A 17521-nucleotide genomic window follows, 5' to 3' on the forward strand; every position below is an offset into this window, starting at 1 on the left:
ACAAAGTTTTTCACTCCTCTACTTCCATGGCTGGAGAACTTCCCATAAAGTTACACTCACACTCATCACAATGTCCCTTGCTTTGTTCCTTGCACACACCCGACAGTATTTACTGAGAATTTCATAGTATACCACAAAACCAAATTTCATTTCAATAGCACTAACTAATCCATATTTTGCTTTAAACCCTCTCTTTGATCAGGCTACATCACAGATAACAGTTACATCTTTTAATCTTCCTAGGTTAGTCCTCTTTCTTTGGTAATACATGAATTTTCTTCCTGGTATTTTCCAATTGTTCATATTTTCTTATTTCTTCTTCTATTTTCTTTTCAATTTTATAGAAATGCTATTCACTCAGTTTTGGCATGCTGAATGCTGAATAAAAGTTTCATCCTGCAGTATAACAATCACTACAGTGGAAAGACCCTGAAATATATCACATGTGAACATAATAGTTGTTCCTCATGGGGAGCTGTGCACATAGACTACTTTATATTGCACTCTATGCATCTAGCTATCTGTTCAGAGGCCATCCCACATATACTTTTAATCTTCACTTCCATTTTCTCCCCACACTCGCATCATGCACACAAGGACAAAAAATCTAGCCGTGCATTCTTCTCTATCCATACTTATGCTGATTCTCATCTTGGGTGTCCTCAAGCTCACTGATGAGATTTAGCTTCCTTGCTGAAGCTTGTTGCTTGGATGTGGAAGTGGAGGGGGCTAAACAGTGAAGGAGGACAGGTGAACAGTGAGGAGGTGGATGCAACAGCGTGTTCCTCCTCAGGGAAAGTAAAGACAAGGCAGCATCCTTCTGTTTTTCTTCTATTTTCTTCATTCTAATCCTCCTCATATATTTTAGCTGCTGCTTGGCAGTCATTTTTTTCCTCCTATCAATCACCAAGAATGCTTTTTTGTGAGAAACGGATACAATGGCAATGATTCTAGAAGGATAACAAATATATTACCAATAGGGAAATAGTGCAATGTATCAAGCATTTTATTGGTTCTCACATTTCAAATGTGAGCCAATGTTAATTGGGACATTTGCAGTGGACTGGAAAAACTGCCAGAATCACCAATCAACTTAATTTTTATACAAAAAATTTGGTATGCTGGAAAAAAAAATCTTTGTCATTCGTGTGTTATCAAATCAACTAATAAAATAATGAGAACATTTTTACCAACCATCATCAAGTAAAGTGCAAGAAAAATGATAAAAAAGGTAAATACTGCACACATTATCTCAGGTTTGGGATGTAATGTCACGTTAGGACAAATGCTATTTTTCCTCTCTGTATAAGTTTACTTTATAAATTTGCTATACAATTAACATACAACTTTATAAATACTGGGACATATGAAAGAAACAACCATGTTTTGATGCCAAATCTTAGCAGGACCCTGGTGAAGATTGTCAATTGACATCAAATCTCAGTGTCTTCTATGACTTGCCACTTGTCTGTTTACTTTGTTTCTCCCAATGGCTTCTCTGAGTCACTGCTTTTTTCTCTGGAAATACAACCCATCCTTTCACACCTTGGTTCTTCTTTCATGATGTGTTCATCCAGTTAACCACACACAGACTAAGGTTTCATGACAGCACTGCAAACTCATATCTCCCGCCTTGGGTTTTTTGAGTGTTTTGGAGAAGTCGATGTTTCTGGTGTTGGTCAATCCTTTAGTCTCAGCATGGTTTTGGCTGTATGGCACCACAAATAATACTTGTTCAATTTTCTTCAAGATTTGCCAGACAAAACATTAGTCTCTGTAGAAACCAGCAGGAAAATCTTTCAAACTAAATATGTAGTAGGAGACTAGAAATGCGTGAAAACACTGAGAGCCTAGTTGTGAATATTTAGCTTATAATAAATGTTCTGTAGATTATACATCACCAGATCCCATGGATACTGTTAGCATGAACACTTAAGATTAATGCTTTGTAGGATATAGGTACAATACATCAAGATGTATCATGTGAGGCAATTCTAAAATGAGCATTTCCATAGAACTGTGGGAGCATTTACTAGGTCCGACAATAAATCAGCTGGCAAAAACCAGCAACTCAGACCATTGCAAATGCCCCAACTGCAGATGTTGAACTTTCTGATCATCCAGCAGCCAGCAGAAAGAAAAATAACACTGAAGCATTATATCAGGTCATCCATAAGAACACCTGAAGAATGACTGGCAATATTTGTAGTATCATTGGAATATCATTCAGGTCATACCAAATTATCCTCACAGAGAAATTCAATATGAAGCAGACTGCTGCCAAATTTGTGCCCTGCCTGTAACATAAAACCAAAGGCAACACATGCTGTCTATGAGTAAAGATCTCCAAAAACATGTCTGATGCAATCAAAACCTTTCCAAGACCATCACTATTGATGAAAGCTGGGTCCACAGCTATCATCCCAGTGGAAAAGTTCAAGATCACTTCAACAAATGAAAGTAAGGATGGTCTAGAGCACTGTTAAGAGTCTATTAATATATGTCTTGGACATGGAGGAAATCCTTCAAGCAGAGTTCCTCCACCAGCAGAAAAGTACAGGAAGGTCTCAGGTTATATCAGTTTTGGTTATGTTACATTCAAGGGTGTTTCAGTCCACTACAAAAAAGGGTAAGAAATTTTATTTTTACAAAGCAAAAGATTGGTGTCTACCACTTCCCACCTTATGCTTGAATACCATCTTTTTCTATCAGTCTCACTCCTGCCATCACAAGTGCTGCATGTTATTGTGCTACCATGTGTTTATTTTTTCAAAATTAATTCAATAGCACTTAAAAAAAGCTTCATATGATAATGGCATTGCCAAGAAACATAAAACTATTATGTTAAAACTATCATGTTAAAAGAAAAAGTGCACATTATCATTATCAAGAAAAGGCATCAGCTACTGGCCACTCAATAAGGAAGAGCTGCACAACAGTAGCCACCATATTGAAAGACAAGGAGTGTACATTGTCCCACATGAAAGGTGCAACACCCTTGAATTTAACAGTGATATGTAAGCAATGTTCAAATGTTCAAATTTTCTGACTGAAAAGGAATGCTTATTATTGCTATATATAGAAAAGATGTGCATGCCTCTAAATGAACAATCAATCAGTTTGAAAGCAAACATAACCTACCACAATCTTCAAAAAGGAAAGCAACAATGAAAGGATTATTACTAAAATGTTCATAGCTTCCAAGGGTTGGTTTACCTGCTTCAAAGCTCAAGGAAATTTAACTAATCAACAAATTTATGGAGGTGGCCAAAGTTGATGAGGAAGGACTAAAAAGGTTTGTTGATGAGCTGGAGAAATTGACTGAGTATAGCTGCTTTCCAGAACTTACTTTCAATGTGGACGAGACCGGATTTAACAAGTAAAAAATGCTATGCAGGATGTATATTGAAGAGCAGACAACAATGCCAGGACACAAACCATCAAAGAAACATTTGACACTAAAATAACAGTACTAGTAACTTTAAATTCAAACCACTAAAAATCTGAGGGTTCTGAAAGGAATCCTTTAAACCCAGTCTCCCAAGTCTACTGGAGAAACAATGCAAGGCCAACAGGGGGCACTATTCACTAACTGGTTTTCTCATTTTGTGCCTGAAGGTAAGCACAACTATGCACAGAAGAATCTTCCATTTAAAACACTACTAATTGTCAACATTGCTTCACAAGAAGCTAAGCATAACAGTGTTACACTCAGAAATTATTTAAATATGAACATCAATTAAAACGACAAACAAGGCCCTTGAGTCTCAAGATCAAAAATTAAGAAACAAAATTTTGGATGTTCGCAATGGTCTGGAAAAAATACCTGATTCACCAGCTGACTTAATTTTACACAAAAAACTCAGTATCCTGGAAAAAAATATTTACAACATTTGTGTACAATGGTACCTCATGATTCAAAGTTAACTGGTTCTTTTGGGTTGCTCGAATTGGGAATGTTCAAATTGGAATGCAATTGATCCCATTCAAATTAATGTAAAAAGAATTAATGTGTTCCGGGTCCCAAAATGCCCCCCCCGTCCTTTTTATTTTTTTATGGGTTGTGTCCTAAATATAAGATTCAATGAAAATAATATATGTCAGATGCAAAAACAATAACCTTAAAATTTTACACAGAATACCATTGTAAATAAACATCAACCTCAAAATGATGAGTCATCAAAAGTTTCTGCCTTCAGCCTTGAAATTAGTTGTAGTATACACAATTTTATTTTGCACTAAAATCCACTCTCTCTCTCTCTCTCTAAAAGTAAGAGCAGTTCTGAAAACTGTTAAATGAAATGGGATTGATAGAGAATAAAAATGGAATTATACAAGAGAGAGTGAGAAAAGATGAAGTAAAAATGACATGGAATGAAAGGAAGGGGGAATAGGAGAGGGAGGCATCACTACCTTGTCCCTTATCTATCACAAATAAGGAGGAGGGGAGGTGACAGGGAGGGAGGAATGAAACCAAACAAAAGAGGAAGGGATATAACAGGAAGGAGAGTAAATTACAAGGGGCAAAGAAGTGGAGGAGAGAGACAGGGAGAGTAAATTACATGGGAAAAGGAAGTGGAGAAGAGAGACAGGGAGAGTAAATTACATGGGGCAAGAGAGAGAGAGAGAGAGAGAGAGAGAGAGAGAGAGAGAGAGAGAGAGAGAGAGAGAGAGAGAGAGAGAGAGAGAGAGAGAGAGAGAGAGAGAGAGAGAGAGAGAGAGAGAGAGAGAGAGAGAGAGAGAGAGAGAGAGAGAGAGTGGGGAAGATAAAGGGATGAAGGTTATGGGGAGAGATTGAGGAGAGGAGCAGGGAAGGAGGGAGAGAATGGGGAGAAGGGGAAGGAAGGGGAGAGGAGGAACTCAAGAGGGACTAACTGAATGAGGTCATTTGAAGGGTCTTTGTATTCAAACTGGAGGACAAAATTTGTTTGCCAACCCTATTCAAATTAGTTGTTCGAATTGAAGGATGTTTGAATCACAAGGTATGACTGTATTATAAAAAACAACTAGTAAAATATTAGAAACACTTTTAGCCACCATCATCAAGTAGAGAGCAAGAAATATGGCAAAACAAGATAAATACAATGCACATTATCTCAAGTTTGGGATGTATTGTCACCTTCGGATGAATGCTATTTTCTTCTCTCTATATAACTTTAGTTTATCCATTTAACTTTAGTTTATCCATTTAAGTTATACAATTAACATACACCTTTATAAATCCTAGCACATATAAAAGAAACAACCATGTTTCAATCCCTAATCTTAGCAGAACACTGGTGATGATTGTCTGTTGACTATGTGTCTCCCAGTGTCTTCTCTAAGTTGCCACTTGTCTGTTTATATCATGTCTCCCAACATCTTCTCCGAGTTGCTGCTTTTTTCCTTGGAAATACAACCCATCCTTTCACACCTTGGCTCTTCTTTCAAGATATGTTTGTGCAATCAATCACAACACATGAACAGACCAGGATTTTACAACAACACAGCAAAGTCGTATCTCCCAGCTCAAGTTTTTTCGGTGTGTCTGATATTAGCCAGCCATTTTGCCTTGGCATGGTTTTGGCTATCACAATATCCCTGCAGAATAAGTAATACTGGCTCAATTCTTTTGGGATTAAAACAAGTCTGTACAAACCAGTGGAAAATGTTTCAAAACTAAATATGTAGCAGGGCACTAGAAATAAATGTGAAAACACCGAGAGCCTAATTGCAAGTATTTAATTTACGATTACTGTTCTGTAGAGTGTGCATCACTGAATCACGTGAATGGTGTTGGGATAGACAGTCAGGATTAATGTTTTGTAGCAAATATACACAGCATATTAAGATGTATCACAAGAGATGACTTTAGAACATGCATCTCTAAAGAACTGTGGGAGTGTACAAGTATACCAAGTCCTGCATTAATATAGCCAGTGACCACCAGCAACTCACCTCATTGTGAACACCACAGTTTGAAGGAACTGGGGAAATGGTGAAGAACAATGATAACAAGGGAGAACCACTACAACAGTTTGCTCAAAAATAGGAAATGATTTTGAATGTGAAAAACAGAACTCCAGTGAAAAATGTTTTGCCACAGTTTATGGGACAGAGAAAGACAAAGTTTCCAGTTATTGGCAAATCTATGAGGAAAAGCAATATGCCACCAAGCAATCTTCTATTCTCCAGTTTTTCATGTGAAGTGAACATGCCTTAACCCCATTAACCTCATCTCCCACCTACTACTCCATTCAAATAATCATTCCCATCCCAAGACAATCTACATCCCAAGGTTCAGATTCAGATCCCAACTTCCAAGATGTTTTTGACTTGGCTTCACCTCAATAACAGGTACAGTAGGGTATGCAACAACAAACTTAATTTGTTCCAATATGACGTTTGTTATGGTGAATGTGTATTATGGCAACTGAAGGACCTATGGGAAAAAAAATAATTGGTTCCAGAGAACAAGAAAATAATAACAAAATTTTCAAAAATAAAAAAAAAATCACATCAAAATGATCACATCTGCACTACTAAATTTCAGATAACAAATATATACAGTACCATCCTGAGTTTCACATCTATTATAGTCCTAAATTCTTACCATCCTAAGTTTTGTATATTATCACCCTGAAATTCGCAATGTTTTGACAAGTATAGGTCACATTTACCTACTGTCAACATCATGCATATACATACAGTAAATCCCACCTCTCTCTCTCTCTCTCTCTCTCTCTCTCTCTCTCTCTCTCTCTATCCATGAAAGTAAGAACAATCCTAAGGATTGCTAAATAGAATAGAAGAGAATTTAGAATGAAAATAGAATTATGAGTGCAAAACAATGAAGCAAAATTGACATAAAATAAATGAGAGAGAGAGAGAGAGAGAGAGAGAGAGAGAGAGAGAGAGAGAGAGAGAGAGAGAGAGAGAGAGAGAGAGAGAGAGAGAGAGAGAGAGAGAGAGAGAGAGAGAGAGAGTGTTTCACTCCCTTGTCCTTTATTTCTGACAGATAGGTGAGCAGCAACTCGCACAGTTAGTCTTGTGAGGTTTATTTTGTTATTTGTTATCAAATTTTTATTAAAATGTCAGTGGCAGCAAAAATGGCAAGCTCATCTTCCTAGTTTTGGTTCGTTATTCCAAACAAATTTTTATTGAAATTCCAGTGCTCGCACAAGTGGCGAGTTCGTTATGCCAATTTTGGTTCGTGATTCTGATTAAATATCTGTGTGTTATTGCAGGTGTATGTTATAACGACTGTGCGTTGTTGCATACCCTACTGTATTTGTCCTTCAACAAGCCAGATATTCTAACTGTAATTATTGTTATTCCCCTTAAAAATAGTAATGAACTGCTGCACTTTAACATTAGTTAACTGATAATCTAAAAGTAATAAAACTTATCAAAATTTAAATTTCAATGTACAATTAATGAAAATGTGTGAATGTTAATGCTAAGGAATAATAATGGTTGTTGGAAGAGTAAGCTAGTGAGGAAGTAGCCTAGTGGGCAAGTGTGTACGAGCAGTGACCGCTGACTGGCTGTAGACTGTGACCAGTTATAAAATTTATTAGAATTAAGATGTTATTGTAGAATTAAAAGAAATGCATGTGTATGTTAATGTTAAGGAATAAAATGTATGATGACATGGTGAACAAATGAGCATGCATGAACAGTGTGGTAGTTGTCAGGCTGTATCCTATGACCCACCATAAGTGACAACGTGCCAAGGAATGGTGACTGGTAGATGATGAAACATTCACGACAAAAGCATTTTATTCAGTCAATTAAACTAAAAAGAAAGGCTTTTGTTGCATATACTTACCTCACATGATGACATCTTAACTGTATATTTATAAAGTACATAATGAAAGGTTGAAAATTTCACAATATGCTTTCATGGTAGGTATGGAAGGTATGGACACTTAGGATAGGTACAAACCAAGCTAACATCCTGTTTGAGGAATATAACTCTAACACAAACTGCCATCTTACTGCATTTAAGGAGTAATGTGAGAAGGAAGTGTCCAGACAAAAGATACACACAAAGCTGGCTTCTACATCATGACAAAACACCATCCCACACTGCCCCATTTGTCCAGCAGTTCTTGACCAAAAACAACATACCAGTGGTCCCAACCAAACCTCTCATAACCAGGCTCTGAATAATTTTTTCTTATTTCCAAAGCTAAAAACTTTGAAGGAATGACAAATTTATGATGTCCAGGAAATTCAAACACAATGTGATAACAGCACAATGTGATAACAGCATCCTCTAGTTTCAGATGTGCTTCCAGCAACAGGAAAAGCACTGAACTCATTGCATCAACATCCAAGGGGATTACTTTGAAGGGAACAGCAATGGTTAAAATGTAAGCTAAGCCTGAATTTCTTCATCAAGACAGCAAGAACTTGGAAAAGCACTTTATATTAATGAAATCATACAAAAATTACTAAATCTACATTTCACAAAATCATTATAAAATTATCTATTCTCTATATATGTTTTTTTTTTTTTTTTGTAAGAAGGCCGCCAGCCAAGCGCAACAAAAAATTAGGAAAAAAGTTCACTAAAATGCCAGTCCTAAAAGCAGGTCAAAAGGGAATAACAGCATCTGGGTTTTAGCATTTGGCTGATATAGTGGGAGCATGTGCAGCTGCTATTTTATGGTCTCACTCAGGCTCAAATTTTTCACTGTTTTCAGACATTACTGCTGCTGTGAGCAAAAGGTGTGGGAGGCTGAGTCAGCCAACAGATCTTTCAGCAGATGAAGCCATAGCCTAAGCTGACTCAAATTTTATATGGGATAAAGAGGGCCCCTAGGCTACTCATTATGCATGTAATAGGTAACTATGGTGTCTGCACTTTCCCTTCACTGTCATTCTTTAACTTTTATCCCTTAACATTTAACAAGTAACACTTACAACACCCGGAAGACAGTTTTCCGCCTCAACATTGGGCCCCTCATATGGATGCTGTGGAGAGCCTGTGGAGGAGTCTGAAGAGCTGTCTGGAGATGAAGGCATGTTGCTCCCCACTTGCACCAGTTTAGCTGTTAAAACCTGTACCAAGGAAGAGTAATTTTGTTTGTAATTCAGCATCAAATGCAGTATGGGAGGCAACATATTAATGCTAATATAAGGTAACTAATCATAATACAATCAAGACAACAATTTCAATCTATCAATACATCACCCACTAGAATCTCACAAAATGACATTACCGCAAATCATGCCTGCATGAGGATGTCATATTCTACTTACCATTTTATCCCTCAGTGGCATCTGGGCAATGATTTTTTTGTCCTCCACAGGGTCTATAGGATCAGTGTTCAAGTAAAGTTCCACCTTCACATTAGGTGCTGTAGATTTCAATCGGTGAAGAACCTGAAATAAGAATGTCTCAAACTTTAGCAATACTCATTGTACTGGTCCTTTTATTTTTCTAACAACTCAGAACAGTAATATTTTTCACTTCAACTATCTTTCTCACTTTCTTCTCTTTCCTTTTTTTTTACCTCATTATTCTAGCCTATAACTCCACAATAATCTCCATTATTTATGGGTGAGAGGCCAGTTCCAGCTAAACAGCAAAGAGAAACACTAACTGCAACCACTTTTGAGCTATATACTGTCAATGTAGGCTAAGCCTATCTGCAAACCATGTTCCCTTGCATCAGGTCCCCTTTTGTAGGGGGCAGCTGATTGGTGCACTCTTAATTTTCTTGCCACTCTCCTGGATTTTTACATTTAAGATATTTTCAATCACATTATTAATTCTTGTCCTGAGCTGATTATATATATATATATATATATATATATATATATATATATATATATATATATATATATATATATATATATATATATATATATATATATATATATATATATATATATATATATATATATATATATATATATACACACACACACACACACACACACACACACAATGGAACCTCGGTTATCAAACGTTTCCCTTTTCGAACAACTAGATTTTCGAACAAAAATCTGAACTCATAATTACTCTGGTTGCCGTATCATAATTAAGTTTTCGAACAAAAATACTTGATTTCAAATACTACAAGACATAGCAAAAGCTGCCCATTATTACTAATTTATAGTTCCTATAAATACTTCCTTCATTTTTATATATTTGGAGGAGTCACAATTTCAATCTTTGAAATAAGTTAAATGTGATCCCATTGAAGAACCTCAATGTAAACAAACAAGGTTCAGGGTTCAGGAGTAAACCCAAGCCTCCTATGGCTCTCTCCATGACCCACAATGCCATCACTACTGCACAACTGCATTTTTCCAGTAGCTTTTCCCAGCAGCAAGATGTCTATGGGTTATGATCACCTTCATTATGGTGGTGAGTGGGTTGCTCCTCTCTGTGTCACTCTATAAGGCTTCCCTCACTTGTTCAGTGACAAAGAGAATGCCTGCGTGATCTAAACAATATCTTTTGATGAGTTCTGTGTCACCAAGTTCATGCAATACATCCTTTCTGGATAAAAAAAATTTCTAAGTTGAAGATGTTGTAGGACAGCCATCTTAGCTGTGGGAGAGTTGGTTATTACCCATGGTAATAACCATGGTGGACAGGTGTCTGAAAACAGATTAATCTATTTTACATTGAATCCTACAGGGAAAATAGTTTCAAATTTTGAACGGCAATCAGGAACGAATTAAGTTCGAAAACTGAGGTTCCACTCTGTTATATATATATATATATATATATATATATATATATATATATATATATATATATATATATATATATATATATATATATATATATATATATATATATATATATATATATATATATATATATATATATATATATATATATATATATATATATATATATATATATATATATATATATATATATATATATATATATATATATATATATATAATGAAAATTATATATCTGAGCAATAACCATTCAAAAAAATTGTGGAAAAAAATGTATTATTTATAGGTGTCCAAATTACACAACACACTGCCAAAAAGGAGTGGATACAAAGGCATGGCTTCATATCAGCTTAGTCTACAGCATGTACTGTAATCATGTATGTCTTATACTTTGAAAACATTCAAAGTAGTAGCTCGTACTTGAGGTCTTTCCTGAATTTCCTTCCAACTACTTCAGGGCAACCATGTTTTTAGAATATTCAAATGTTGAAATTCTGAAGTTATAAAAAATAGTTTTGTTCTCCCCTGATCTAAGAATGCAGAATCCCCTATCCTTAATTCTTTTTATATATCCCATACTACCCAATCAGTTGCTGCCAGCTAGCCACCCAAGATCCACCAGTCCATCATCATAATTTTATCTATTTACTTATCTATTTTTTAGTTGAAAATTGTTTACATTGTCCATTACTCCATTAACTTCTCACAAACACCTGATTACCTTTTTTGATCTGAGGTGCTTTGGTCACTTAACATTTTGTAAGTAACACTGATCTGTCCTTTCAGTAAACTCTCTTCAAACACCAGTAATCTCATGTGTTTTAGTTGCTTAACATTTTGTAAATAACAGTGATTTGCCGATCCAGCCTCTTAAAACACCAGTCCTTCCTACCACCTCATTTCTATGTTACTTTACACACAGTCCCCAAACACTTAATTTCCATTACATTCAACCATTTCTTCTCTGCTAATCCCATGTTCCATGTTTCAGTACCATACAACACAGTGGGCACCATTATTTCTTCATATAACTTTCTCTTTACACTCATGTCTACAGTCAGCAACATTCGCAATTAGAACTCCTGCCAATGTGAGCGTCACATAGCCCAAACTGACAACTTACCCTTTTTTGGTCTGGAAAAATCTCCTGGGAGAAAATAGTTACATGGCAATTTAGGTTAGCCCTTCATATGCTTTTTGAAAGCATAGAGTAACGGATTCAGTGTATGATGTATTGACATAAAGGAAAGTTATCTTTTGTGACCACTCCTTGCTTCGGCTAACAAAATAGCTGTGTTTGTCTTAAATAAAGTGTTCTACTCAGGCAATGTGCAATACCTGGAAATACATGTGTTAGAGTTTCACTAGAATGGTGAAACAAATTGAAAAATATACCACATAACTATTGGCAATGAAAAGACCGAGTGTGTTGGGAAGAAATGGTGTGATGAGCAAGATGAGGATGTGCCTCACCTCAAACATGGTGGTGGGGCTCCCAAAAATGTTTTTTTTTTTTAGATGTCTTGCTTTAAGCTGAGGATATACCTTTAACTGTCTCTTGATACCATGTAAGTTATTGTCAAACATTTTGGGGAACCCTACCACTGTGTTTGTGGTGAGGCACATCCTCTTGTCAATCATCGCTCCATTTCTTCATCAACACACTCACAGTGTTTTCATTGCCAATAGTCATGTGGTACATTTTTCAATTTGTTTCACCATTTTAATGAAACTAACATATATACTATGTAATCGTGGCCTGTATATTTTCCAGGCATCATACATCACCTTAGTAGAACACTTTATTTATGATAAACACAGCCGTTTTGTTAGCCAAAGCCAGGAGCAGTCACTAAAGATAACTTTCCCTTATATCAATGTCAAACACTGAATCGGTTATTCTACGCTTCCAAAAAAAAACACGAGAGGCTAACCTAAGTTACCATGTATTATGTACAATATCTTGCTTGTGTCTTATGACAGTCTACGATGTACTCTTATTTTCTGTAAAAATGCATTTCACCTGATAAATGCAAGATGAAAACAGATGCTAAATTTACATTCTTTATCAATGAACACTTTTGAAGAATTAAAATAAGTTATTAACAGATTTCAGTTTATCAGTAATCTTTGCCACTTTCTGCCAACAAAAATTCATAAGAAATATCCCATTCTCCTATAAAAAAAGAAAAATCATGTCAATCTCTATATGAAATGCAACCACTTCTTATACTAAGTAACCACAAAGCACAAATCTTATCTTTACATAACCTTCCATTTCCTGCACTAAAGAAAAGGAACATTCTATTACTACTATCTCCATGATCCTTTGTACCTCAATGCATGTAAATCACATAAATCATAGTAAATCAATACCAGACAACTTTGTCTTATTCCCAAGGCACCACCTACCTGCCGTCTAATGGAGCCCATGGTGTCATTGGTGTGAGTCCAGACATCCAGTTCATCTGGCTGCCGTCCCTGTACTGGAAACCTCACCAATAGTGACAGGTGCTTCCCTCTTGATGCTCTATCACATAAGAAAACACAACAGCATCAATCAAACAACCATCACCTTGCTTTTCCATTTTATGTTTGCCATCATTGCTATCATCTTTATTATTGTTGTCTTTTAATTATTCCCTATACTTTGTAATCCCTTCATTTTCAGCTTTGTCACTCCCACTTTATTTTAACCTCACATATTATTCTACTCATTTGCACTGATAGCATCACTTGGGCACCTCAGATGGCTTACGTCTGTTATACTAGCCATTCCATTACCATGAACTTAAAAAAAGTTAGATTAATAGAGCAATAAGGCAAAAAAGAAAATGTGAAAAGTAACTTTTATCTGTTATAACAGGGTAATATGCCACAAAGGGATAACCATGATAAAACTTCTATAAAAACTATCCTCCTCCTCCTCCTCATATAAATACAAACACACACACACACACACACACACACACACACACACACACACACACACTAGATAGTATCCATGGAAAAAGATGGATATAAGGCCATCTCCAGTATTCCCCAAGTTTTTTTCCTCTTCATAGACTACTGTGCTGTAGCGTCTGGTTTTAGCAAGTTATCATACTTCACCATGTTACAAGATTGCCAGTTAGTTTTGTGTGATAATCAGCTCAGCGGCCTCCACATTGTCAAAGTGGGAGGATGCACTTTCAGGGTATCTACTTTTACTTCTGACCTAGTTGATATTTGCCACCACTATTTAAGGCCATTTTTCTTTTTTTTAATTCAAGCTTAATGATGACTCCTGGCAAGATGAGTGATGCTGAAAATGCCCATTTTATCAGGTTAAGAGAGGCAAACCTAGCAGTAAAAGAAATAGGTGAATGGACAGGGCATAGCATGAGTTCCCTCAAGCGTGTTCTAGGTCATATTCCTGGCCCCATCCCTCACTGAAAATCATGATCTGAGCATTCTCATAAAACCTCAAAGGACACAGATAAGTTTATAAAATGTGAGCTGCTGAAAAACCCATGCACTATACCCAAGTAATTAAAGCAGGCTCACCCTAACCCAAGAGATGTTGCTATTTGCACTATTCAGAAACAAAGCCTAAAGCACCTAGAGCTTCCACTACACTCCATCACTAGAGCACCCCTCCTAACTCGCAGGATGTGCCAGGCTTGGCTGGATTTTGCCATCCAACACAAACACTGGACCACAGAGAACTGGTGTAGGGTGATGTTCAGAGATGAATCATCATTCCTCTGAGGCAGCAAGGCAGCAAGTGAAATCAGAAGCTTTGTCATCTGTCAAACATCAGCCCCTTAGACAACCGCTACCTGCATACCACAGTGAAACATCCTTCTTCTGTCATGTTTTGGGGGTGCCTCTAGTGGAATAATGGGCAAGGCTGTGCTGTATGTGCTGCCCACCAACACAACTGTGAATGCTGACTGCTACATAAAAGTTCTGGAGGAGTGTCTTCTTAACATTTTTTACCTGCATCAGTGTGAGTTCTTCCAGCATGACAAAGTAACATGCCACAGGGCTATTTAGTGATAAAATGGCTTGAGAATCATAACATTAACAGTGAGTGGCCAAAAAACTCGCCAGACCTCAACCCAACAGAAAAAGAAAACATTTACCATATATATATATATATATATATATATATATATATGAAGTCATCAGTTTACAGCAGTCTCAACTTCCACTGTTTTGTAGCTACATACATTCCCCTTTGCTGACATTTTTTACTTAAAAAACACATCTTGTAACAAGACAAACGGTATTAAAAAGCATGTAATTTAACAATAAGCATTACATGACATTATTGCAGTGATTAATCAAAGCGAGGGAAGAGGGGAGGAGCGAGTCCGAGTGACCTTGAAAACAGTTGAGTGATGATGCCACATAGCATTTTACAGGAGTACTTTTAATCATCGCAATAATGTTGTTGTGTAATGCTTATTGGTAAATCACATGCTTTTTAAAACCATTTGTCTTGTTATAAGATACTGTAATATTCCACAGCCTGCAAAAAATAAGATTAAATCATTCATAATTTGAGCAAGTGGCACCTCTGAGGCTGCAACAATGTAACTGTCTGTCCATCACCTCAGCTACATGCATTGTACACCCACACATTTTCAATTCCTCTGATGGGTAAACAAAGCCTTAAAATGCAAATGTGTATAGAACATTTTCTACTTAGAATTACGTTCTTTAACTTCTTTTAGCATTTGCTGAAACTCGTGTTACACCCTGTATTAAACATTCTACATTCTTAGGGTACCAAATTTCAGGATATCAACCATGTGTGTCAACAAAAATATGCAGAATTAAGGTACTGTATAAGTAAGTACATCTGCACAGAGTTCATCTTACTTAGGGTGGCCACACCTAAATGGGACTTATCTGAGGCAGAAGACAGACAGAACCCCAAGTAGACCAGATGTGATATTTTTAGAGATACCAGCTGGTTAAAACCCAGCTGTTGCAGGGCCAGCTACATGACTAGGCAATTCACCAGTATTAGTCCATTTAGTATCAACTGAACATTCATTAGCTAACCTAACCAACCTCAGCCAACTCTGATGATAAGGGGGAGTCAGTGTTACTTGGAGTGAAGGTGGCTGGTATTTTTTATTTATTTAATTTATTCATCTATTATTTTTTGGGGGGAGGAAGTACAATGGTCTTCTGATAAATGGCTGTTTCTAAATACTACTAATTAATGTGATGTAAATGTAATATTACTCTAATTCAATTATTGAATTTATTTCAACTTAAAGCTAAACCCAATATATTTACAAGAGAAGATTACAAAGCATCAATTTGTCCTGTTGTCAAAATGAGGCTCAACTTTATTATAGGGGAAAAATATCAATACAAGCTGTAAGAATTGCTGAGGATGATTTGGGAATTTGCATAAACACACAATAATTCATTCTCATCATAGTACCCTCCAGTTGAGTTTCCACCTACCTTCCAAGTGGAAGAATGGATCGATCATCCCCAAAATCCCCGTCACACTCAGACACATATTCATAGAGGACCTTCAGGACTCGGCACATCCTTGTGGTGTCCTGCCGAACTCTATTAATAGAATCCTTGTCCCGATCTAACACTGATACAGTGTCATACATAGCCTGTTAAAAATAAGAGACAATTAGGTCAGCTGCATTATATTTGATGTAATAATGGCTACTGTATTCAAGATTCATAAATCTACGCTAAACTCCAGTCAGAACCAAGTATCTAAGATATTCAAGATTCATAAATCTACGCTAAACTCCAGTCAGAACCAAGTATCTAAGATAAGTTGGATACTTTCATGTCCTTGAATACATGTCAGATACCTCCGACTATCAAGCAAGATATACAGAGGATGTCAGATAGATACCTGATATCTCAGATTGTTCTCCAAGATATATGGGGAGATGTTGGACACTCAGTTAGACAGCGGATACATATCTAATGTACTATTCTATTGTAGGGCATCACACCTTGTGTTATCCCAAGTTATCTAAATGAAGGAATAGGAGAAAATAACCAATAATTGAAATAACCTTTGGTTTTAACATAATTACAAGATTGTTGAAAGAGGTGTGTAGAGAATGCTGTGATGCAGTGAATGCTGCCAGTGTTTAAGAATGAGTGTTTAAGATGAGCATCAGAAAAGATGGATACATCTTCAAATACTAAATATTCAATACATAATTTGAATATAAAAAAACATTTTTTTTCCCTATATAGTGCATAATATATAACCACCTGGTGTTTACAATAGTATGCACACTGGAAACACTGCCTCCTCTCTATACAGCCTTTGTCCTACTGCATCATGTACAACTGGTGTTCATGCCTGATTCTTGCTGTGTCTGCTGGTCTTCGCAATGACTTCTAAGGCTAAATCTAGTTTCCCCTGATAACTCAGACTTTCAGATGTCTTGGACTGAAATTCCCCCCCAATCAATCCAACTGAGGTGGGGTTTATTGTATATGATTTAGGAGATTACACAACTACATACACTCAACAGGCTATACCTTAAGACGGGACGTACAACTGGAAAGGAAGTCATCATGTATGATAACACGATTGGCCTGCAGTCTTGGTCCTAGATTGGTGAAGGTTTCTCGCAGCAGCTCAATGGCACGACTAGCAATGTCCTCAGTTCCACACAGCACAACCTAGGATGTAGGAAATAAACAGACAGGTTATTATATATTAATTCCACGATATGAAATTTGGAGATGGGTTAGGTAGGATGATTTTCACTTCCCTATAATGAAATTAAACATGAGAATAAATCACATCCACCACCTTGCCAGTCCACTTACA

General features: G+C 36.5%; 1 protein-coding gene across 5 annotated transcripts in view; it reads right to left on the reverse strand.

Moving 5' to 3' along the window:
* Positions 1-17521, reverse strand: part of LOC135092995 (probable ubiquitin carboxyl-terminal hydrolase FAF-X) — a 301879-nt gene that overhangs the window by 185542 nt on the left and 98816 nt on the right. For all 5 annotated transcript variants that reach the window (XM_063991852.1, XM_063991861.1, XM_063991828.1 and 2 more), the window contains exons 17-21: positions 17227-17370; positions 16165-16328; positions 13108-13225; positions 9250-9372; positions 8911-9048 (exon numbers count right to left, since the gene is read on the reverse strand). In XM_063991852.1, the coding sequence (XP_063847922.1) occupies positions 8911-9048; positions 9250-9372; positions 13108-13225; positions 16165-16328; positions 17227-17370 (687 nt within the window). The remainder of the gene's footprint in view (positions 1-8910; positions 9049-9249; positions 9373-13107; positions 13226-16164; positions 16329-17226; positions 17371-17521) is intronic.

Source organism: Scylla paramamosain, chromosome 3 (assembly GCF_035594125.1).
Source record: "Scylla paramamosain isolate STU-SP2022 chromosome 3, ASM3559412v1, whole genome shotgun sequence".
Classification (NCBI taxonomy): Eukaryota; Metazoa; Arthropoda; class Malacostraca; order Decapoda; family Portunidae; genus Scylla; species Scylla paramamosain.